Below are 23,809 nucleotides of genomic sequence, written 5' to 3' on the forward strand. Positions count from 1 at the left end.
CAGACCCCAGGCCTGCAACCACAGGGAAGCGGATTCTGGGTGACCTCCGTAGTGGAATGGTCCAAGCAGCTCCAAGAAGATCCCAACGGCCCGACACCTGGAGTTTGGCAACAGGAGACCCAGGGCAGAGAAACAGCCTCGCCCCCTGTACTTCTACCCACAGACACTGTGACACCCCCTGGGCTTGCTGTCAGCCATGGCATTTGTAGTAACTTGTTAAGGCAGCAACAGAACACTAACACTTCGCTTGTCCCAACAGAACACACAGACCTCCTTTTAAAACCAGTCAGATGAGGCCATTTCCAGCTGCAGACACCTGCAGCTCCATGCAGGAGGCCTGCTCCGTCCCAGGAACCCACGGGAATTAACCAGGCCCTCGGCCGATTGCCAGCAGTGGTGGATACATAGACCCCCTCCCCCAGTTCCTTTGCGCCTCTTTGGGGACACTGTGCAGTGTCTCCCAGAGTTCTCTAGGGGGAGGGGGATTGGTACCAGGTGTCTGACCGCTGGGGTGAGACCAGGCCTGGGTTCATCAATCTCAGCACTTGAGTTCTGGCTGGGAAAGAATCCAGAGCAGGACTCAGACGCGCTGGAGATTTGCTGGGCAAGCAAAGAGAGAGAGTAGGGATTTCCGTGAGGGCTCCTTTAAGCCCTCAGAGGGGGCAACAGCATTCTCCTTCCTGCTGACCAATCAGGGTCTGTCTGGTCGCCTCCACCCTCCAGCCCCTCCCTGGTTCTTCCCTAAGGGTGGGGCGGCCCCCATGGCATCACCAGCTGCCAGGGGAGGAAAGTGTGGGGTCGAACCCTGGGTTCAAAATAAGACCACCAGAGGCTGATGATTAATTTTAAAAAAAGCAGGCAAGGATTTATTAAAACAAAAACTGGCCAGGACAGCCATGAGGGCACCACACACGCAGGTGGTCTCCACATGACTGCACTGTTCCAGGTATAGGCAACTCTTTAAAGGCCTAAATCGCAAGAGTTTTTCTTTGTTTCTAAATCCTAAAGACTAAATTCTAAAGACTGGGGACAGCCCGCAGGGTTGGTTCCCAGTCACATCCTGCTGGACATTGGAATGTGGCCCTATCATGCGTTAGCCGATGACACAGAAGCAGAGCTCAGTGGTTAGACTCTAAAGGTTATCTACAGTTTCTATCCCCGAAGCTACTGAGTCAGTGGGAATCAATCTCGTGTGGTCCTGGTCCCAGGCGAGGGCAAATTGCCTTAACCTCCTGGTCTCCACCTGGAAGCTGAGGTAAGTATTCCGTGTTTAATTAGGCAGGAGCCAGACTTAGCAAGGTTAAAATTCAAACAGCAGTTTTTACCAAAGTATGGTTGCCACTATATTTCAGAAAGGTCAGAAGAATCGCACTGCGTGGGCGCAGTATTCTAGGTGGACCGAGGGCCTTAGGGGCAAGTTCCTGATTAACGTACTTCCCTCCAGCACTCGCTCCACCAGCTGTGCCATTACCAGCTGTCCCGACCTTCTACCCGGGTGCCCTGTATCTGGCCCATCGCCCTTGCTCTGGGCATGCCTGTCTAACTGCCCACCTCCATCAGCTGCTCATTAGCACACCTTCCTTCCTCCCTCCCTCCCTTTCCCTCTGTCCCAGAATGGATCCTGGGGTCACGCCCCAAATTAGACTGCACCGCATGGTGCCTCGGGCTCTGCTTCGGAAGGTGCTGACCTATGACCTATGACCTATGACCAGGTGGATGGCCAGGGTAGCCAAGGAGGTGGCTATAACTAGAACTTTTTTCTTTTTATGAAAAAGCTCAGGTACACTCTCCTGTGTGGTTTCTAACTGGGCAGGTGTGGAGACAGCCCGAAGGGCATGTGCTTTGGAGTAACACAGACACGGACTCCAATCCCTGCTTGGCCAGTCATCAACGGGGAGAAACACTGGCCAGTCACGGAACCTCTCCCGTCTGCGCGCCATCGTCTGTAAATCGGAGTGGGTGCTGTCCACCTCACTGGGCGAGACTCCATGCAGGCCTGTCCCTCAGGCATGGCGCACAGTGGGCACTCTGCGGATGGCATCACAGTGAAGGATTAGCTAAAAATCACAGCAAGGAAAAGAGTGAACCCTTGGACTTTAGTGTCTTTTCTGGTGTTTGTACATTGCAGCCGGCGGGGCCTGGAGCCAAGGGCCTTTGGTCCCCAGATGGGAAATCGGAGACGGAAAGAGACAAAGGAGCGCCCTGACTCGTATGCTCAGCGGTTAGGGCGTCAGCCCGTGGACAGAAGGGTTGTGGGTGTGATTCCTGGTGAAGGGCATGTACCTGGGTTGCTGTGTGGTGGGTTTGCTCTGGCCCCAAGGAGCACGTGCAGGAGGCAACCAGTTCATGTGTTTCTCTCACATTGATGTTTCTCTCCCTCCCTCCCTCCCTCCCTCCCTCCCTCCCTCCCTCCCTCCCTCCCTCCCTCCCTCCCTCCTTTCTTTTCACCTTCCCTGAAAAGCCGGGAAAAACATCCTCAGGTGAGGATTAACAACAACAACATAAAGAGGCAGAGAAGCTAGGTAGTGTAAAACAGCAATCTCCTCCTGTCTGAGAAGTGACCAGGCCGGGGTTTTCTGCTGCGAGGCGCGGTGAGCAGAGCTAAGAATAACCCTGAGGAAACTTCCACTTACAAAACACGGGGCGCAGCGGCCAAGGAAAACAAGCAGGGGGCTTTCTCAAACCCGGCATTTCCCTGCCCGCGGTCAGCAGCGAGGGGCTGCGGCCAGGACCAGGAAGAGCGGTCAGTTCCACAGCCGACTGAGACCGTTGGCCGCCTGGGGAATTCACCGCCGGCTCCTTTGGAAGATATTCCCATTGGTTCCTTCCCAGAGCTCCACACCGAAGAGGAAGCCTTGAGATAAGGCTCTGTCATGCAGGAAGCAAGGAAACATTAAAATCATCTCAGCGTTATCTAGCTAGAAAGCTTAGGAAGGGGAGTGGGATTCCATTTCTCCTCCCAGGCAAGCGGAGGACAGAGAATAAGGTCACATGTGTGTACCTACGTCCCTATAAGCCATGGACCTCCCATGTCCAGGAGTCTGAAACCCCCACTCACCCTGCATAGTCCCTGTGTCTGCCCAGAGTTGCTACCAACCGGCATCCAGGCGTTCTGGAGAGAGGGTGTCGGGATTGCCTGCAGCTAAGCGGTGCCTGGAACTGAGCCCCTGACGCAGGCCTTCTCGGTGGCCCCGCCCACACGTGTCAGAATCACTGGAGATATTCGCTTAAAGAGCAGATTCCTGGGACCGACCCAGGCGTGCTGAGTGGGGCGCTCTGGGTGCTGGGCCCAAGGACGTGCATTTCAAACAAGCTGCCCGTGGCCCTGGCCAGGTAGCTCCCGTGGTGGGAGTGTCATTCTGCTACACCAAGGCTCCGGGTTCCATCCCCCGTCAGGGCACATACAAGAATGAATCAATGAATGCATAAACAAGTGGAACAACAAGTCAATGTTTCTCTCTCTCTGTAAAATCAGTAAGTATAATATTTTTATAAACAAACAAACAAACCAATAAACACATACATAACTGAGCTGCCCATTAGTCTTCTTCAAGAGGAAAATCTGAGGACCCTTCCTTCCCCCTTCCCCCACTCACCCTGCATCGTCCCTGTGTCTGCCCAGCTGCTACCCACGGGCGTCCTGCCGTCCAGGAGAGAGGGTGTCAGGATTGACTACAGCTGGGAGTGGGGGGAGAGGGGGGCTGGCAGATCAAGAGTGCCCAGGGCTCCTACCTGACTCCGATGACCTAAGCTATCTCCAGTTCCCAAATGAGTGACCAAGCCTTCCTGGGGAATGGATGTAGAAGGAGCCAGATCAATTTCCCATCAAACATGTCTGTGGGCTGATCAGAGAAGCCACGCCCACACGGTGAGAGTGACAGGAAGTGTATCTCAGGGTTTGGGGTGTGCAAGGACTACACCTGTGATCTGCACAGAGGCCTGAACCTTCATCGGGATTGCCTCCCCTACCGGAGACTCCGCAGAAGTGCTTTGGATGGCAGCAGAGCAGAATTTGGGGGGAAGGTGCCAAGTTTTTTAAAAATGAGCGCCTAGCAGCCCTGCCCAGAGGGGAGGGGGCTGGGAGCCTGGGAGGGCGAGAGCCAGGCCCCTGCCAGCTTTGCCGTTGCCCTCTGCAGCGAGGAGCCAGCGCTAAACCCTCGCCTTTCACAGGCTGCCTTTCGGCCTGTGCCACGGCCGGTGCTGCCTTTTCCCGCCCGTGGCTTTTCTTTGTCCCCTTCCGGTGCACAGGATGCCCGGGATAAAACGGCAACATGTGTCTTGGAAACCCCAACACCCTTGCCCCGGCTCTGGCTCCTCAGGGATGTCCCTCCGGCACAGAGGTGAGCGTGAACTGGCCTGGCACAGCAGCCAGCGTGGCCCCCGGCCTTGGCGCCCCATTAAAGGAGGAGCGGCTGGAGCTTCCAGGAAAGGGATGCTCAGCCGGGAAGTGTGGCGCCTCTGAGACCAAGCGGCCCTGGTGGTGGGGGTGGGCCGTGCCCACGTGTGCTCCCCTCCTGCTTCTTCTCTCCTCTCCCCCACGATGGAGATGGCAAAGGGGCCCACGTGAAGCCAGAGGGGCAGCCCAGCAGGGACACCTCCACAGCGTGTTACTTGGGGGAAATAAGGTTTTTGGGGAGTGAGAGATAAGATTCAACACCCCTATCTATTCAGCTCTCACCCAGTCTCCTCTGGAATTCATTGCTGATCTCCAACAGGGGGTGCCCCCAAAGGGGGGTGCCCTCCACCTGATAGGAAAGTGCAGGTGAAGAGGCTGCCATCCGTCACCTCTCCTGCCCCTCCCTCTGCTGGGGTCTCTCTGTGACAGGCCTCCAGGTCTGTCTATGACCCTTCAGCAGCCCTGGAGCCTGAAGAGAGACCCCTACACCCCAGGCACCTATTCTCAGAGCCCTCTCAGGGGCTCCCTCTGGGAGAATGCAGGGTGACTGTGGTAGGTTTGGAATTTCATAGCTCTGGTGACAATAATAATGTAACCAGAACAACCCCCCCCCCCCACACACACACACACACACAAACTCATGAGACAGGTGCTGGTGAAAAAGGAAAGAGGTTTATTCAAGTGCCGGCATCTCGAGGAGATGGGGGGCTCTTGTCCAAGCCCATCCGCCCATCAGTGGTTTTCATGAGGAGGGAGAGGGAAAGCTGAACAAAGAAAGAAAGGAGAGGGGGTTGGTCTCGGAGGGGCCACACTTCCCTCCAGCACCGTCCATGCCCATAAGGATCTCAAAACTGGTTAGGTGACGGTCTGACGTGCATCCTTCTGGCCTTCGTCATCCTGACTCCGCACTTGAAGTTCAGCAAATATCCCGGAACAGGGATGACTGAAGATCAGGGTCAGTGTCTGCTGAAGCTAATTCCTGGGATTCTTAGACAAACATGCTGTTTACCTACCAGCTGCATACTAGTCTGAGTCTGTATTTAAAGATACAGTGTCAGGAGAACGGTGGGGTGGATTGCAATTCCCACTGTTACAATCCTATGTAATAAAAGGCCAGAGGCCGTAAGCGTCACAACCAGAATGACCGCCTGACCAGTCGCCATGGGGTGCATTGACCACCTCCTGGTCCCTCCCCTGAGGCCCACAGGCTCCAATGGCAGCAAAGCAGGCAGCATGCAAGCGTAGCAAGCAGCGGCGAGTAGGCTTGTGGGGTGGTGGGCGTGGTGAGCAGTGGCGGGCTCCTGCACGCATTTTTTGTGCACTGGGCGTCTAGTAATAAGAATAATAGGTCACCTTTACCCACTCACCTTTACTGGGCGTCTAGTAATAAGAATAATAGGTCACCTTTACTCATTTCTTTTATCCTTCCTTGTGTATTGGGTTCTCTCCCTTGAGTTATCTCAGTTTACATTTAAGCAATCATTTTGTCCTTTAGCTACAGGGAGAATTTGCTCTTGAATGAGGACCTCCTGGAAAGTGTGGCGAAGGGGCCACAGTGGGTCCTGGGGATGCTCAGCCTCATGCTTGCTCCTTTGTCCTCTCCCTCCCCGTATGTTGGGGGCCGGGATCCATTCTCACTGCAGGCTCCGTCCTCTGCTCTGGGTTTCCTTCCTGCCTCCATGTCTCAGAATACGAGAATATCAGCTCTCCCCGCCGAAAGCTGGGGTGGTCCTGTTGCTCTGGGAAGAAGGAGGAGGACTGGAGACCCGGGCAGGACAAGGAGGCCCATCGAGGGTCTGACAATAAGGAACCGGGATGCGAGGCAGCAGTTCAGGGATCGGGTCCTGAGGGTGACTGTCCGGGCCTCCCCCATCGCTCTGTGCTGGTGGCTGAGAAGGGTAAAACCTGTGATGTCTCAATGTCCTCGTCTTTAAAATGGGGAAACTAAGAGCTCCTATTTCACTGGCTGTCGTGAAGATTAGACAGTCTGATAGATGAATGTGCAGAATGCTCAGAATGGGGCCTGGCACATAGTGAGTACTCAACACATTTTGGAAATATTATATCTAGTAGTTTGGCTGTATCTATGCACAGAGCCTGAGGATTATTGTATAGCTTGTGACTCATTGAGACAGTGTTCCTTAATATGGGTTGACTTGATAGGCGAGAAAGAGGAAAAATGTGGTTGGTGACCCATTACTGCTATTACTACCACAATTACAGAGGAGATGCTGCTAAGCAGCAAAGCTTTTTTTTTTTTTTTTTAATTCTCACCTGAGAATATTTTTTCCACTGCCTTTCAGACAGAGGGGAAGGGAGGGAGGGAGAAGAAGAGTGGGAGAGAGAGAGAGACATTGACATGAGACACACCAATTGGTTGTCTCTTCCGTGAGCCCCGACTGGGGCGGTGATCAAACCTGCAACCCAGGTGCATGTCCTTGACTGGGACTCAGACCCCCAACCCTTCAATGCATGAGCCGGCATTCTAACCACTGAGCACGCCGGTCAGGGCTAACTGGCAAAGTTTAAAAGGTGGAGATTTTTTCATGATTAAAATGAAAGACCATGCACTTGTGTCATATTCATGGAATTCATGGAAAGGTGTGTAACAAAGGAGACTTTGGTGTGCGGGGCAGGGTTCCTGATATCATTGTCATCTTTAGCACCGTGGATATTCCCGGGAAACTTCTTGGATATGCCGGGAATTCCTGCCCGCGGGTTTGGGCTGTTTGGCTGTGACTCACAGGAAGCCAGCCGCCCTATAAAGGCTCCAGCAGTGCGGGCTCTGCTGCTGTCGGCTGGCTTGGCACTAGCCCCGGAGGAGCAGCGGACACAGCACGGGGACTCGGAGGGGACAGGACTCAGAGGGGACGTGCTGGGAACCAGACTCGGACAGGGAAACAGCCTCTCCACAAACCCGTAAGTCTCTAGAGAGCAGCCCTGGGCCGTGCCACTGAGACGGTCTCAATGATCAGATATGCCACGGCCTCCTGACGGGACCTTTCCACATCCGGGCCGTCAAAGGCGGGCTTCTCCCTGTGACCTCAAGCACGCAGATGTAAAACTCTCATTTATTCATTCAGGCAAACCTCTCTCTCACAGAGACCGTGGCCCTGGAGCCCTTCACCGAAGGTCTTGGGAGGCTGCGGCAAACATCCCTGGAGGCTGAGCTGAGAAATCGGCCGCCTGGGTTTCGTCCTGTAATTCACTTTGTACCTTTTCTCTCAGGAAAACCACCTCAAGTCCGACCTTGGACGGGAAGAACTCTTGAAGCCATGACTGCCTCGTGGCTGCTCTCTGCTCTCACCTTTGGTAAGCCAATGCCATCGGAGCAGCTCTCCCACCCTCCATCCGGGCACCTGGGCCCTTTCAGACCCATGATGCTTCCTGGTGCATCACAGGGCGAGCAGAGACCCTGCCCTCCCACACAGAGTGGTGGTGTGCCCTGGACCAGGGCAGTTTACCTCTTTGTGTCTCGGTTTCTGTAAGTGCAAGGTGTTGGTCGTGCACAGCTCAGTCCCAGCAGCACCGTAAGGGTCAGGGTCATGGGCAGGCACAGCTCCCAGCAGGCTCGTGGCGCCCAGCAGCGCTTGCTCACTCTGACTCCTGGCCCACGGCAGAAGGGTCCACGGGCTGTGGTGGGAGCAGGCTAAGCAACTGCTGTCAGTCATAGAAGAAAACGCAGGAGACTGAGGTTCCTCTGTGCGAACCCCTTCTTACTCTGGAGAACAAGGCTTGAGTCATCCTGAGGCCCACTGTGGGTCTCCCTAAGTGGGAAAAAGGCCCAGAAAGAGCCGCAGAGCCCCACGGGCATGAGCCAGGACAGGGCAAGCCAGAGGCATGGAAAGCGGAATGCTGGTCGCCAGGCCTGGGACAGGGAGGGGGTCATAGTTCAATCGATGTAAGGTTTCCATGTTCAGATGGAAGAGCTGGAGATGAGTGGTGGTGAGGCCTGCCCACATGAAGCTATTTATACCCCTGGACGGTGCCCGTCACACGTGAGGGAGGCGACCTGCACTTTCCCCGGGGGCAGGAGGAGGAGGAACAGCAGGGAGGGGAAGGAAGGCCAGCTCAGAGCCAGACCTCGGCAGGACTGACCGCTCTCCTTCCTTTCGCCTTCCCCCTCAGCGCTCCTCCTGGTCAGACCGGGTGCAGCCTGGTCCTACCACACCTCCCGGGAGCGCCTGACCTTTGACGAGGCCAGCGCCTACTGCCAGCAGCACTACACCCACCTGGTGGCCATCCAGAACCAGGAGGAGATCCAGTACCTGAACTCCGTCCTCAACAAGTCGGACAGTTACTACTGGATCGGGATCCGCAAGGTGGAAGGCCAGTGGGTGTGGATCGGCACCGGGAAGCCCCTGACTGAGGAGGCCGCCAACTGGGCGCCCGGCGAGCCCAACAACAAGCAGGAGAACGAGGACTGCGTGGAGATCTACATCAAGCGGTCGCTGGACCCCGGCCAGTGGAACGACGAGCGGTGCAGCAAGCGCAAGCTCGCCCTGTGCTACACAGGTGGGCACGGCGGGAGGGCCTGTGCCACACAGGTGGGCACGGCAGGCAGAGGGAGGGCCTGTGCCACACAGGTGGGCACGGCGGGAGGGCCTGTGCCACACAGGTGGGCACGGCAGGCAGAGGGAGGGCCTGTGCCACACAGGTGGGCACGGCAGGCAGAGGGAGGGCCTGTGCCACACAGGTGGGCAAGGCGGGAGGAAGATTTCACCACAAACTGCTGGCATTAGGCAAACACTGGTCTCCATGTGATTTATATATATATATATATATATATATATATATATATATATATATATATATATATATTGATTTCAGAGGAAGGAGAGGGAGAGAGAGAAACATCAGTGATGAGAGAGAATCATTGGTCGGCTGCCTGCTGCACTCCCCCTACTGGGGATTGAGCCCACTCTGTGGATTGAGTCAAACCGGCTAGGTCGATGATTTTATGTCTAAAAATCTGGTGTTAAAGTGTGCCGCTGGAGAAAGTATCTCTTTGCTTCTTTGTGTGAATGCAGGCAAGCATCCATGTGTGCCTGCGTCCGCAGCTGCATGTATAGGCCTGTACACATGTAGGGTGTGTGTGCCCACGCACAGGGCATGTGTTGGCTCCTTGTTTGCCGGTGGAGGGGGAGCCGTCCTTAGGGTTTGGGATCCAGTGAGTTTCCTAGCCTTGGTGCCGGGGATGGCCGTCCCCCTGCCTCCGGCGTGCTGGCATCAGGGTCTCAGGCGCCTAGCCCGGAGCCCGGCTCTGGCGCTCTGTGAAGGCTCCTCCGTCAGGACGTGGGGCACTGGTGTCACTGGTGACGTCTGTGGTGCTCACTGCTGACCCTCAAGTCCACGGGCTCACGCTCCTTGCCATGCCTCTGTGCCCGCAGCTGCCTGCACCCCGGCCTCCTGCAGCGGCCATGGCGACTGCGTGGAGACCATCAACAACTACACCTGCCAGTGCCACCCCGGCTTCCGTGGCTCCCAGTGCGAGCAGGGTGAGTCCGATGCCACCTGTCCTCCCTGGGATGACAGTGCCAGCAGAGCTGGCTGGCTCGGAGCCGGGTCTGCAGGCCTCGGTTTCCCGGAGCATGGGGTGCCCAGGGACGGTGGGCAAGGGCTGAGCCTGTGGAGCCGGACCCTCCGGGTTCAAATCCCAGATTCCCTGCTCACGTGGCACCGTGACTGGAACTGCACGCCGGTCCCAGCTTTCTCGCTGCAGGATGAGCAGGCGAACAGCCTGCCTCTGGGGCTGGTGGCTGGGATTCTGGGACCCGAGGCAGACAGGGATTTTCAGGAACCCACAGTAGCTGCGGTTCCCGGGGTCCCTCCTCCTGAGGAGCTGAGAGAGGGTAGAACTGACTCGGTTTCCCTTCCAGTGGTGACCTGCCCGGCCCCGGACGGCCCTGAGCACGGGCGCCTGGAGTGCACCGGGCCCTGGGGAAGCTTCGGCTACAACGCCTCCTGCACCCTGAGCTGCAGGGAGGGCTACCGGCCCCGCGGCCCCCGCGCCGCCCGCTGCACCGCCTCCGGGGCCTGGAGCGCGCCCCTGCCAGCCTGCGAGGGTGAGTCTCCGGGGCCCCCTCCCGCCCCAGCTTCCCACCCGACCTGGGACATGTCCAGACTCTCGGGAAAGTTCTTTCCAAAAGCTTGTCCTCAGCCAGTGTCCATGGCCGGGGCCGTCCCGCTGTGGGTGAGAGGCTCTGTCCAAGTGTGCAGGGGGCCCCTCTGCGGCCCTGGGACCTAGCAAACCGGGCACACGCTCCAGACCTCAGGCCTCTGCCTCCTCGCCCTGATTGACGGCAGCAACAGCCTGGTCCAGGGCTGTGTGGCCAGCCCGCCTCTGCGTCTCCTTCTCGCTCTGTCTTATCTCTGGGCCAGAGACAGACCCCCCTCGGGGAGCGTGGGAGTTAGTGAATGGTGTCTGGTCTGTCCCTGCTGTTCCCGCACACCGAGCCAGCTTGGGGCTGAGGGTCTGCTGCCCTTCACTGGGGCCCTGACACCTCGCTCAGGGCTCGGGATTGGGCTCCAGATCAGACCCTGAGCCCAGAGCGACGCCCAGAATGGAGGGGAATGGCCACCAGGGAGAGAAAGCCTCCCGGGTGTGCCCTCCGTCCCGGGGAGTTGCCAGGCCTCTGGAAGGCCGCTCCTCGCTCCATCCCGGACTCAGGCTGGGCAGGAAGCGGCTCCCACGCTAACACCCTGTCCCTGTGCCTTCTCCCCCCGCAGAGGTCCGGTGTGCTCTGGTGACGCCGCCTGCCCACGGCTCCGCGGCCTGCTCCCAGGACCCCGGGGCCTTCCCGGGGAGCACGGTCCCTGGGAGCACGGCCTCAGGGAGCACCGTCCCAGGGAGCACCGTCCCAGGGAGCACGGCCCCAGGGAGCACCGTCCCGGGGAGCACGGTCCCATGGAACACCAACTGTGCCTTCAGCTGCGAGGCCGGCTTCAAGCTTGAGGGGGCCCCGCGCCTCCGGTGCACGGCGGCCGGGCGCTGGGACCATGAGGAGCCCAAGTGCACAGGTAGGCCTGTGGGATTCACTGCTCAGAGCTCCCCCCCCCCCCACCCCTCACCCCCTCACACCTCCTTCTCCCCCACCCCCTCCCCCTGGCTGCCCTGCTCACTGCCCATCCCTGCATTACAGCCCTGACCTGCGCTGCCCCGGACGCCCCTGCGCACGGCTCAGTGAACTGCAGCCTCTCCGCGGCCGGGGAGCTGGCCTCCGGGTCCGCCTGCAGCTTCGCCTGTGATGATGGCTTCGTGCTGCGGGGGCCCGCCCGCCTGGACTGCACCGCGCAGGGGCTGTGGGCGCAGCCCGCCCCGCGCTGTGAGGGTGAGCCTGGCCCTCTGAGCAGCATCAGCCCCTGAGGGGGACAGGGGTTGGGGGTGGTCCGGAAGGAGACAGGAAGTCAGACTGGGGGGCAGCAGGCTCTCAGCTCCTGGAGCGCAGCAGGACCAGGCGCAGCCCGGAAAGCTCTGCCCAGTGAGAGCAGTGACAGGCCGGCTCCCTGCTGGGCCGCCCACAGAGCCATGGCGGAGGGTGTGGGAGAGGCAGTGTCACTGTAAGATTTACATTTAACCAGTGGGACCCTGAGAGCTCCCCCTGATGTTAGAACCCGGCTTCCTTCCTTCTGAAGTGTCTCTGCCAAGGGGGGAGGGGCGGGCGTCCGCTGTCACCTGGCTCAGCACAGCAGTTAACCAGCCCTAAGGCAGGAGGCACCCGGAAAACAGCAGGTTCCACTCCAGGTGCTGCTGTCCTCACAGCCACCCGCGGCCCAGGGCCCTGCCCCGGGCAAACGCCACAGCCACACACCCCTGCACAGCAGGCCCGGCGTGGCTGCGCTGACCTCCCTTTGCCGGCACCATCCCCGCAGTGTTTCCCAAACTTTTGACATATGTGTCCCCCTTCTATAATTTCCGTAACGCTGAGCACCCCTCGTACTCACGAGAACGTAGAATTAGGCGCAGCTGAGCACGGTGCAGTGCACATCCCCACCAAACTCCAGTGCAACGCGTGCCCCCACCAAACTCTTCCCGTACCCCTGGGGGTACGCGGACCGCACTTTGGGAAACACTGAACAGCATCCAGACCCAGCTGCACTCTGAGAACACAAACCCCGCCTGGCCCTGCCCTCCTCTCTCCCATGTCCGAGGAGCCTGTCCTGTTAGGTCAGAGCCATGGTTACCGTCCGGGTAACCTAGAGTCTGAGCTCCAGGTGTGTCCTTGTCCGGTGCACTGGGTCCACGTGACCACGTGGTCCCTCCTGTCCCGCCAGCGTGTCCTGACCATGCTCTGCTGTTTCAGCTTCCCAGTGCAAAGCCCCCTCTAGGCCCGAGAGGGGCCGCGTGAGCTGTCCCCCCAGCGCTTCCGGAAGCTTCCAGCCCGGGGCCAGCTGTGCGTTCTCCTGCGAGCAGGGCTTTGTGCTGTCAGGACCCGCGAGGCTCCAGTGTGGCCCCCTGGGGCAGTGGGACAGCGCGGAGCCCACGTGTGAAGGTACAGTTTTTGTTTTCTTTTAAGATTGAAAAAATCATTGAAACCTTAATCAGTTTGGCTCAGTGGATAGAGCATTGGCCTGCAGACCAAAGGGTCCCGGGTTCGATTCCGGTCAAGGGCATGTACCTTGGTTGCAGGCTCCTCCCCGGCCTGGGCCCTGGTCGGGGGTTTGTGCAGGAGGCAACCAAGCGTTGTGTCTCTCTCCCATCGATGTTTCTCTCCGTCTTTCCCTCTCTCTCCCACTCTCCCTAAAAGTCAATGGGAAGATATCCCGGGGTGAGGATGAACAAAAAGGAAAATTTAAAAATGTGTTTATATAGAGAAGAGCCAGAGACTTGGCGAAACCTGTGGCTCCTGAAACAAGTGAACTTCTCATGTGCTTGCTCCCCTTCCAGCTGTGCGATGTGACCCCGTGCCCCCGCCCCAGGGCGGCTGGGTGCAGTGCCGCCACGCCCCTGCCGGGGAGCTCACGCCCAGCTCCTCTTGTGCCTTCGGCTGCCAGGACGGCTTCCGGCTGCAGGGGGCAGCTCGCCTGGAGTGCACGGCCCAGGGACGGTGGACACGGGAGGCCCCCTCCTGCCAAGGTCAGACTGAAGTCACACTCAGAGGAGTACATGTGGGTCGAGTCCTCACACGTCGCCCCCAGGGGCTTGAGCCTCATTTAAAGTAGAGCCTTGCTCTAGCCAGTTTGGCTCAGTGGATAGAGCTTCGGGTTGTAAGCTCGATCCCCAGTAGGGGGCGTGCAGGAGGCAGCTGATCAATGATTCTCTCTCATCATTGATGTTTCTATCTCTCTCTCCCTCTCCCTTCCTCTCCAAAAGCAATCCTATCTAATAAAGAGGGAATATGCTAATTGACCATCATGCCCTCACAAGACGGCGGCACCCACAGCTACAAGATAGTGGTGTCCAGTCCCCTCAGCCTTGCCTCATCCAGCTGGAGTCTCCCAGTGCCCTCAGCCCCACAGGGGAAGGCAGTTGGGGATGATCATGCCAGCAAGGGAGCAGTTAGGCATTAATCAGGCCAGCAGGGGAGTGGTTAGGGGGCAGTCAGGCAGGCATGCAGGCTAGTGGTTAGGATCCAGCAGTCCTAGGTTGTAAGAGGGATGTCCAACTGCCAGTTTAGGACATCCCCCGAGGTGTCCCAGATTGGAGAGGGTGCAGGCTAGGTTGAGCGATTTTGTGCACTGGGTCTCTAGTAAAATATAAATTTAAAAAATGAAAAAAATGACACAGTGTCCATAAGTCATGCTTGTGTGCTGCCCGTCCAGCCGGGGTTAGGAGCTTCCGGGGGATTTTCCTTAACCTCTGCCCGGTCCTTCGCCTGCAGTGGTGCGATGCTCACACCCGGCAGCACCCGGCAAGGTGGCCGTGAGCTGTGACGGGGAGCTCGTGGTCGGCGCTGAGTGCACCTTCGCGTGCCCCGAGGGATGGACGCTCAACGGCTCGGCCGCGCTGACGTGCGGAGCCGCAGGACACTGGTCCGGGATGCCGCCCGCCTGCGAAGGTGAGGCCCTTGTTGACGGAGGTCTTCGGGGGGCGAGAGTGAAGAAGGGGGTTATTTGGCTAAAATAATGAAGATCCATTATGTGCAAACCGGAAAGGCCAGGTTACTAAGCTGTGACAATGCAACTTAATGGGAATACAGAGAAAACAGAAGAGGTGACATGGTGATAGAATGGGTGGAATACTGACCATCATAAAGGGAGAGCTGGGGGGGCGGGGAGCAGGGAGAAAAAGAGAGAGAGAGAAGAGAGAGAGAGAGAGAGAGAGAGAGAGAGAGAGAGAGAGAGAGAGAGAGAGAGAGAGAGAAAGAGGAGTCTGGGGTGCATTGTGTGCCGGGAAAGAGCATGGCAATGAGTTGGGCTGGGCCGGGCAGACCTCCCAGGTCTTTAATGCAACGCCTCCTCCCATGTGCGAACCGAGCGGCTCCTCTGCTCTGGGCCCAGTGATGTGTGTACAGAGCAAAGGGCAGATGCGCAGAGCAGAAGGACAGAAGGATTTCCAAGCCAGTTCCTCCTGTGACGACTCCTCCCTGTCTCCGCAGCCCCCGCCCCGTCCAGCCTGCCCCTGGCCATCGGGCTCTCCGCAGGGGGGGCCTCCCTCCTGACGGCGTCGTCCTTCCTGCTCTGGCTGCTGAAGCGCCTTCGGAAGAAAGGTGAGGGCTGTGCACGCCCCCGACACTGGCCACGCTCTGGGGCAGGAAGTCAGGGTCCGCGGCAGCCATGCCGAGCAGCGGTCTCCGGGGAGTGCACACACCGGGCGGGAAGCTGTAGGAAATGTGTGTGTGGCGCTCACTCTCATTGCAGGACCTCGGGCAGCGCCAGGCCGCTGGGCTCCATGGCCTCCGAGGCCGTGCTCCCAGGAAAGGGGGCAGAAGGTCTCTGAAAATGTACTTGGGGCACAGGCTTCCGCGGGGGAATACATCGGAGGGGATGCGCAAAGCATCCAGCCACGCTTGTGGTTTGTTTGGCCTCCGGAGTATCGAACATTTCTTTGAACAAAGTTCTGATGATAAAATGGGAAATTCCCCACAAGACCCGGGTTCGGGACTTGTCAGGAAAACGTGGACCCTGCCTCTGGCAGGCAGAGCCCGTGGCTGCGGCTGGTGCTGGGAGCCAGGCCCCTCCGTGAGGCCCGCGGGCACGCAGCCCTACTCGCCACCACGCTGTGCTGGCGCTCTGATTACACGGGGCCCCCGAAGGCGCTGGATGTGTAACCCCTGAGGGCGAATCAGACTGTCTCTGGACTTGAGGTGTCCTTCAATGTCACTGAGTCCGAATTACGGGTTTTTTTTTGCAGCAAAGAAGTTTGTTCCCGCCAGGTAAGTTGCCCTCTGCACCCCGAGTGCCGCTGAGCACAGACACGTCTGTCGTCTGTCTTTCTCTTCCGGCCGAGAGCGGTGCCTCACCCGCTGGTCTTGTGTATTCCGCAGCAGCTGCCAAAGCCCTCCCTCCGACGGATCCTACCAGACGCTAATTTAAATCCAAAGGGAATCAGGTAGGCGTTGCAATCACACGCGGTTTTGAGAGGAGACAGCCTCTTGGCATGTTCTGTTGTTCATTGATCCCCCGTCCCACCCCAAACCTGTCAGTTTCTAGTGTGGGGGTTAGGGGTTATTTCTTCACGGGACTGTGGTTTCACATGTTTGCAGGAGGAGAGGAAAGGAACCAGGCTCTGGCCACACTGAGTCAGTTCGCTATGGAAGTTAATAATAACGATGATAGCCGAGACCGGTTTGGCTCAGTGGATAGAGCGTCAGCCTGTGGACTGAAAGGTCCCAGGTTCGATTCCTGTCAGGGGCATGTACCTTGGTTGCCGGCACATTCCCAGTAGGGTTGGTGCAAGAGGCAGCTGATCGATGACTCTCTCTCATCGATGTTTCTAACTCTCTATCCCTTTCTCCTCCTCTCTGTAAAAAATCAATAAAATATATTAAAAAAAAATAATAATAACGATGATAATAGCTACCCTTTATATGGCACTTCCTATATCCTGGGAATGGTTCTGAGCCAGGAAGTTTATGCGATGGTGCTATTACTATATTTATTATTATATAGGTGGAGAAAATGAGGCCGAGAGAAGTTAAGTAACTTGCATAAAATCACAAAGCTAGTAAGTGGGGTGGCCAGGATGGATTCATGCCTGGGCAGTTCGGTTCTAGAATCTGTGGCCTTCACCACTCTGCTCTGTTTTCTGAGGATTTGAAAGGGCCAAGTCTCCCCCAAATGCTTTTTAAAAAAATGAGTACCTTTTGTGTGCATTTCCGGTTCATAGGAAAAGTGAGCAGAAAGCATGCACTTTCAACATACCCTGCCTCCCACCCCCATTTCCTCTTTTGTTAACATCTTGCATTAGTATGGTATTTTGTTACAACCTGTGGGCCTACATCGTTACATTGTTAACTGAAGTTCACAGTCTTAGGCTTCAGTCTGGGTGTTGTATATTCTAGGGGTTTTGACAACTATATGACACAAATCCACCTTCATAGCCACATACAGAATGGCTGCACTGAGCTAACGGAGTAGGATTAGCTGTTCATGTTTGCACTCCCCCCGTGAGAGTGCATACAGTGAACAGAAGATGAATTCTGTTGTCACTCTTCTTATGCGGAGCATTAAGTGTCCTGATGATCTGCACGCTTGTCCCTGCAGGAACACCAGGTAAAGGAGGGAATGAGAGCGATGCCCTGAGGACTGCAGAGGCAGAGAGCTCTCCTTGGATCTCAGACCTTTGTCACCTACTGCAGCTGGACTGTAGTGCCCTCGAGAACTTCAAAGGACCAACGTCCCACAGGCAAGGCCAGCCTGCCAGCAAAATGACTCAGTTTCCTCTGTCCTGTTCTAAGGCTCTGGAAAGTGCTGGGTACCAGGGGGAAGGACAATCTCTTCCAGACAAAAACAAAGAGCCCAAGGCTCCGGAGTCTCAGAACTCCATTTCTAATTCTCCCTACTCCTGATGAAATCTTGGTGGAGAAACCCAGTATTTCGTGACATTGTTTCTTTCTTTTGTCCTTCATCTATATATATAAAAGCCTAAGTGACTGAATGACTGGTCAACCAGTTGACCAGTCGCTATGGCGCTCACTGACCACCAGGGGGAAGACACTCAACACAGGAGCTGTTCCTTGGTGGTCAGCTAACTGACCCATCCCAGCGGCCCACCATCCCAGCGGCCCACCATCCTGGTGGTGGCCACTCCCTCCCTCAGTAGTCCTGCAAGTCCAATCTCCAGAGAATGGATGAGGCAGCCATTGACTGGTATCATCAGCCCGATCCTGACAGTACCTCTGGCCTCCTGGAAGTCGGCCTCAGGCACCACGGCTGCTTCCACTCCCTTCAGGGGTCCTCAAACTTTTTAAAGTGGGGGCCAGATCACGGTCCCTCAGAGAGCTGGAGGGCCGGACTATATGAACTACTAATTCCTACTGTAACACCTCGGCTGCGCTCACTGCCCAGAAAACTTGGCGGGCTGGATCAGACTCCTCTGTGGGCCGCATGTGGCCCGCGGGCCGTAGTTTGAAGACCCCTGCCCTAGATGCTTCGAAAGGAAGAAATTATATAAAATAGGCCGCCAGGTGGCTCTCGACAACTGGTGTGAACATCAGCAGAATGGATCAGATCCTGGGCTAGCAAGAGCCTCCCATCGCCCGCCTGGAGGGCTGATCGCATCCCGGCCACCCTTTTCACCCCCCATTGGGAAGGGCGCAGGATCAGGACTATGAGCGGGAGCAGCAGGCAGGAGCGGCAGGTGGCGTAGGGCTGCGGGTTTCAGCCCTGAGGGACCCCAGCCGTACACGAATTTGTGCACCGGGACTCTAGTAGTGTTATAACTACTGGTTATAAAGTTGCTGTCATGGGCTGAATGATAATTGTCAAAAGTTCAGAGGAAGCCAATTATACAAAGATAGTCCGTTTCTGATTTGAGATAACAAACACAGCCAACACCTGTGTGGAGATTACCAAACAAAGCCCGGACCACTTTGTCCCTGTGGGACTCGGTGCTCTTTAAGGTATTCTTAGAGATAGCATTCGTCTCACTTGCATGGAGATGTGTTCCATGATTCTCAACCAGTACTACACGTGTTGTAGGGACTTGAACATAAGTGAGTGTTAGAACTATGACCGGGCAACAGTCACTCTCTAGATCACCATCTCTTTATTTATTAACAAATTCTAACGTGGCACCTGCAGTGACCGTGTTTCGAAAAAGGGCAAATCCTATCCCCTGACAATGTAACCAGTGAAGATGGTTAATTTTCCCCTGCAGTTGCTTTTAAAAAACAGAGTAGGACCACGCGAGGAAAAGCTACTTGGCAGACACTGTGCACGGTCAGTTAATCTCTCAGAAAGTTGTGGTTTCCGTGATGAAAACCTTCCAGGAGGCCAAGTGTTCTGATTTGGTAAAAGCATCCACGCGAATGAATGAAGGTACCCTTTTGTGAATGTCTTCGTTGAAAAAGCACCCGCCTGTGGGAATAAGGATGTTCCTTTGCATCCCCAAAAAAGATGTTAGTCGGATGTGATGTGGCAGCATACAATTCTTGACGAGTGCAAGGCCCTAAGTCCACAATAGGACTAGTGGTTTTTCACAAAATGAAGATGTCGAATGATTATTTCCCAGTTGTTTTCTTGTGTGGGAGGCTGTCCTGAAAGGGAGGGAAGCCTGGAAGAGCAAGTGTTTATATTCGTGTGGAAAGGAGCTTAAAACCCCTAAGGAATCCGGCTATTGATCGCTGGCTCTGAGACGAGCTGTCAGTGACTGCAGGGCGGCTTCCACCTCGCAGATGGGAGGGTCAGAGCTCCCTCATGCCCCGTCGCCTCTGCATGTGCCGGGGAAGCCACGCTCAGAGGCCCTGTGGCCCTTTGGCCCTGGCAAAGCCAGAAGCAAGAGGAGGGGCTATAGGAGTCAGGACGACAGGGGTTTGGGAGGGCAAAGGACCCTGGGAGATAAGAGGAAGAGGATGCATGTGAAATGTGTGATCAGCATATGGATGGCCATTTTATCTGAAACTGTCCAAGTGTAAATGTGTATGTTATAGGGTTGGAAGTGTGTCTGTGTGTGTTTTTTTTTTTGAAGTATTTTAAATTATGATTTAAAATATTTTACAATGTTTAAAGTATGTATTTATTTAAGCGTACGTCATACTTATTGTATTTGACGTGGCACTATGATGTTTGGTAATAAACATGTTTATATGTATCTCTGTGCATGGCTCCTTTCTTAAAAATTCCATGCTATTTTAGGTAAAACTCACACACCACAAAATGCGCCTTTTTAAGTGTACAATCCAATAGTTTTTGTATATCCACAAGATCCTGCAGTCATACTACGTGTAACTCCAGAGCATACCTCTCACCCCCAAAGGAAACCCAGTGCCCACCAGTAGTCACTCTCCCTCCCCCCGCGCCCCCCCCCCCTCCCCAGGCCCTGTGAACAGGAGCCTGCCTTTGCCTCCACAGACTTGCCTGCTCTGGGCATCTCACATACGTGGCATCATGAGGCCTTGCGTCCGGCGTCTTTCACTCAGGACGATGTATCCAAGGCCAATCCACTCTGTAGCAGGTGTGGAACGTCATTCCTTTTTATGGCTGAGGAATCCCCTATCGTATGGCCATGCCTCCCCTCCTGACCCCATCCGCCAGCTGGTGAACTCTGGCTCGCTGCTGCACGTTGGCTGCTGGGAAGGGTGCTGCTCTGAGCTTCCTGTGAGTAGACGTATGGTTTCCGTTCTCTCGGGCGTGCAATTGCTGGACCCTCTGGTAACCCCATGTTTCATTCAAACTGTTCTGTGAGAGGGCTTCACCCTTCCACCCGCCTCCTGCAGTGCACGAGGGCCCCGGTTTCTCCACATCTGTCCAACCCTGGTACTGTCTGTCTTTGGGGCGATCACCGCACTCAGGGGCCCCTGCAGTAGTACCGCACGGTTATCTGCAAAGTGTGAACGCTCTAGAAAAGATGAGGAAGGTCAATGGAACAGGGTCCTTATCCTGGAGCCTTTGCCTCATGCCCATCTCACATCTCAAGCTGCTCGAGTCAAACCACTCCCCTTCATTTACTCTGCAGACTTGTCTTCCTCCAGGCCCAGGGCCCGGCTGGTTTTTCTGTCCCCATAACCCCCCCAAAAAAGGCGTCTCTTCTCTTCTGAAAGCTAAAAACCTCCTTGGTATCAAAGACTCCACATCTGAAGTTTCTAAGAAAACCTGGTTTGACTGTTGACCGGGTTGTCCAAGCGGAAAACAGTTGTGGTTATGGCACTGTCATCGGCCACAGTTGGTTTCACTTTGATTTTATGCTTCATCTCAGCACAAAGGTTCTACTCAAGAGGAAGAGTAAAGAAAAAAGGAAAAACCAGGCTAGATCCAGCGGGTGAGGCTGTTTCCCTGGAGGACTGAGACGGCAGCCCAACGGGCAGTGTGTGGCTGTGGGCTTTCCCGGCGGAGTGCTGCAGCAAACTGTGCAAACGCAAGGTGTGCAGCCCGGCCAGCGCGGCTCAGTGGTTAAACCTCGACCAATGAACCAGGAGATCACAGTCCAATTCCCAGTCAGGGCACATGCCCGGGTTGTGGGCTCTGTCCCCAGTATGGGGCGTGCAGGAGGCAGCTGATCAATGGTTCTCTCTTATCATTGATGTTTCTCTCTCTCTTCCTCACCCTTTCTCTCTGAAATCAATAAACATATTTAAAAAAGCAAAACAAAGAAACAACGATGAATTTCATGTATGCAGAGGAATGCAGGGGCCCGAGGCACATGGACATGGCCAGTGAGAGCACAGATGTGAGGAGGGGAGCGGCTCTGGGTTGGCAGGTTAGCTTCCATGGAAGACGCCACAAACCCACGCTCCAGAGTCAGACTGCCGGAACCGGTTTGGCTCAGTGGTAGAGCGTCGGTCTTCGGACCGAAAGGTCCCAGGTTCGATTCTGGTCAGGGGCATGTACGCTGGTTGCGGGCACGTCCCCGGTAGTGGGTGTGCAAGAGGCAGCTGGTCGATGTTTCTCTCTCATCGACGTTTCTATTTCTCTATCTCTATCTCTATTTCTAGCTCTCTATCTCTCTCCCTTCCTCTCTGTGAAATCAATAAAATATATTAAAAAACAGAGTCAGACTAAGTGTCCCCCCCGCCCCCGGGCCCAGCAGGACCACCTCTCCATGGCCACCTCCTTCCTCACAGCTGGAGTGGAGGCCCCTCTGCTGGTCTGCTACCTCCCAGCCAGCTCACAGGCCACACCTCCTGACCCACCTGCTCTCCTTCCTGACCACCACCTTCACCTTCTGGACTGCTCCCCCAGTCAGCCAGCCCCCACCCTCCAGTTCCTCTCCAAGCCCCGGGCCACCCTACTGTCCCGCAGCCGGGCCTGTGACAGGCCCCGCAGGTCTCTCGACGGGACCTGTTCTCTCACACCCACACCTCAGCGATGGGAGGCAGGGGCGGTCTCCTTTATGATGAGGTTCTCTTACTGATCCTCATTCCTCTAACCCAGGGGTCCTCAAACTTTTTAAAGTGGGGGCCAGATCACGGTCCCTCAGAGAGCTGGAGGGCCGGACTATATGAACTACTAATTCCTACTGTAACACCTCGGCTGCGCTCACTGCCCAAAAAACCTGGCGGGCTGGATCAGACTCCTCTGCGGGCCGCATGTGGCCCGTGGGCCGTAGTTTGAAGACCCCTGCAAACCCCTTTAAAAACATGTTTACTGGTTTCAGAGAGGAAGGAAGAGGGAGAGCGAGAGCGATAGAGAGAGAGAGACATCAATGATGAGAGAGAATCATTGATTGGCTGCCTCCTGCATGCCCCCTACTGGTGGGCAGGTCAAGGCCGCAACCTGGGCATGTGCCCTGACTGGGAATCAAACTGTGACCTCCTGGTTCATCGGTCGATGTTCAACCACTGAACCATGCCAGCAAGGCTTCTGGAAATGAGAAAAAGAAATAAAATGACCCTGTTTCCTTGGAGCACATAACGCCAAGTTCACCGCCTCCTGGCCAGGACTCCCAGCCCCTGTGCAGGCGGCTCGGCCCCCGCTCCTGGTCCTCCTCAGCCTCAAGCACTCCTGCATCCTGTGCGACCTGAGTCAGGTGCACTGTGGTCCACTGCCCACGTTCTCCATTCTCCATCATTCTCCCTCCGCTCCACTGCCTCTCCTGAACGCCTCAACCGTGACCTCACTCACCGAGCTGCATCCACTCCAGTCACATGCGCTCTCTGGTTCGAGGGGAAGTCTGAGGTCAGTGTGGTGCATGTAGAATGTGGAGGTGGAGTGGACCACTAATGGAGATACTGGGAAGGTGTTCGATGGGCACGGGGGTTGTTCCCGGGCCAGAGGAGGGGAAAGAGAGATCGAAAGTGAGTGCATGGAGATGGCATTCAGGTTCAGAGACCGGGGCGGGCCATCAAGTCCACAGGGTAAAGGAGAGAAGAGCAGCGAGAGCTGGGGCCACAGGCGTGGCGGAGGAGATGAGGCAGCACCGGCCAGTGAAACAGAAGGACGTGGATGAGGTGGGGAGCCAGGGCCCACTGGCCGAGGAGGGAGGGGACGGAGACTGGCTGTGGGAATAGGGAAGGGAGGACCCAGGGCCCTGGTGTGGCTGAAAGCCTGGCTGACAAGGTCAGGGGAGAACGGGAGCGGGGACTTAGAAACGCAGTCCCGACACTGCTTTGGGCTGTGGGTGGAGATGGGCACTTCGTGGCGCCCCTCGGCTTCAGGCGTGTCCCCATGTCCACACGCCTCTGAGCTCCGACCAGAAGGAGGGCAGTGCACTAAACACACACACATGCTGGAGTGGGGCTGGTCCCCCACCCCCGGTCTCTTCCTTTCTCACCTTCCTGGGCCTGGGAAAACCGGGGTAGCAACAGCACCAACTGTTGCTGTTGTATTTAATTTCTATAAAGATTAATAAGGTAATTGACATGGAACGTTGAGATCTATAGCTATTGTTGTTATTATTGTCTTTTTAAAAATGTAAATCTGATTGCCAGTGACTCCCCCTTCTACTGCCCCCCATCATCCAGGTCCTGATTTCATATGCAGTTTATCTCCTTCAGAGAAGGGTGTTTTAGGCCCCCAAACCCCGAGGGCAGAAAGCTCTGCAGGTCCAGGCTTAACGTTAGGGGTGCCATTGACAAGGACGTCCACTAGGGGGAGAGCGAGGGGCAGGAAGGCACCCTCGGGTTGTTGCAGGTGAGCTCTATGTAGTGAAAGGGTCATCGTGAATGTGTCTGAAGTACTTTTTGATTGTGTGGTGTTTGCGGTCATCAGGCGCCCTTTACTACGGATAGTGAAGAGTTAGCCTGGTGCTGATAGAAATAGAAAGAGGAGAGACAGAGAGATAGAGAGAGGGAGACTGGGCAAGAGGGAGGGAGGGAGGGAGAAAAGAAGGGAGGGAGGGAGGAGGAGAAGGGAAGAAAGGAGGAGGAAAAGGAG

General features: G+C 56.1%; 1 protein-coding gene across 2 annotated transcripts; it reads left to right on the forward strand.

Moving 5' to 3' along the window:
• Positions 1-7,204: 7,204 nt before the first annotated feature.
• Positions 7,205-19,589, forward strand: SELE (selectin E). Of its 2 annotated transcripts, none has more exons than XM_084867066.1 (14): positions 7,205-7,315; positions 7,625-7,708; positions 8,525-8,911; positions 9,787-9,894; positions 10,276-10,461; positions 11,126-11,416; positions 11,539-11,727; positions 12,700-12,888; positions 13,284-13,472; positions 14,218-14,394; positions 14,935-15,045; positions 15,690-15,711; positions 15,823-15,887; positions 17,042-19,589. In XM_084867066.1, exons 2-13 carry the CDS (start codon positions 7,672-7,674, stop codon positions 15,869-15,871), a joined length of 1,935 nt encoding a protein of 644 aa, XP_084723192.1. In that variant the 5' UTR covers positions 7,205-7,315; positions 7,625-7,671; the 3' UTR covers positions 15,872-15,887; positions 17,042-19,589. The 2 variants fall into 2 exon arrangements, with proteins under 2 accessions (XP_084723192.1, XP_084723193.1); XM_084867067.1 differs by having other exon boundaries at positions 15,826-15,887.
• Positions 19,590-23,809: the final 4,220 nt, after the last annotated feature.

Source organism: Pipistrellus hanaki, assembly GCF_964339955.1.
Source record: "Pipistrellus hanaki genome assembly, chromosome: 18".
Classification (NCBI taxonomy): domain Eukaryota; kingdom Metazoa; phylum Chordata; class Mammalia; order Chiroptera; family Vespertilionidae; genus Pipistrellus; species Pipistrellus hanaki.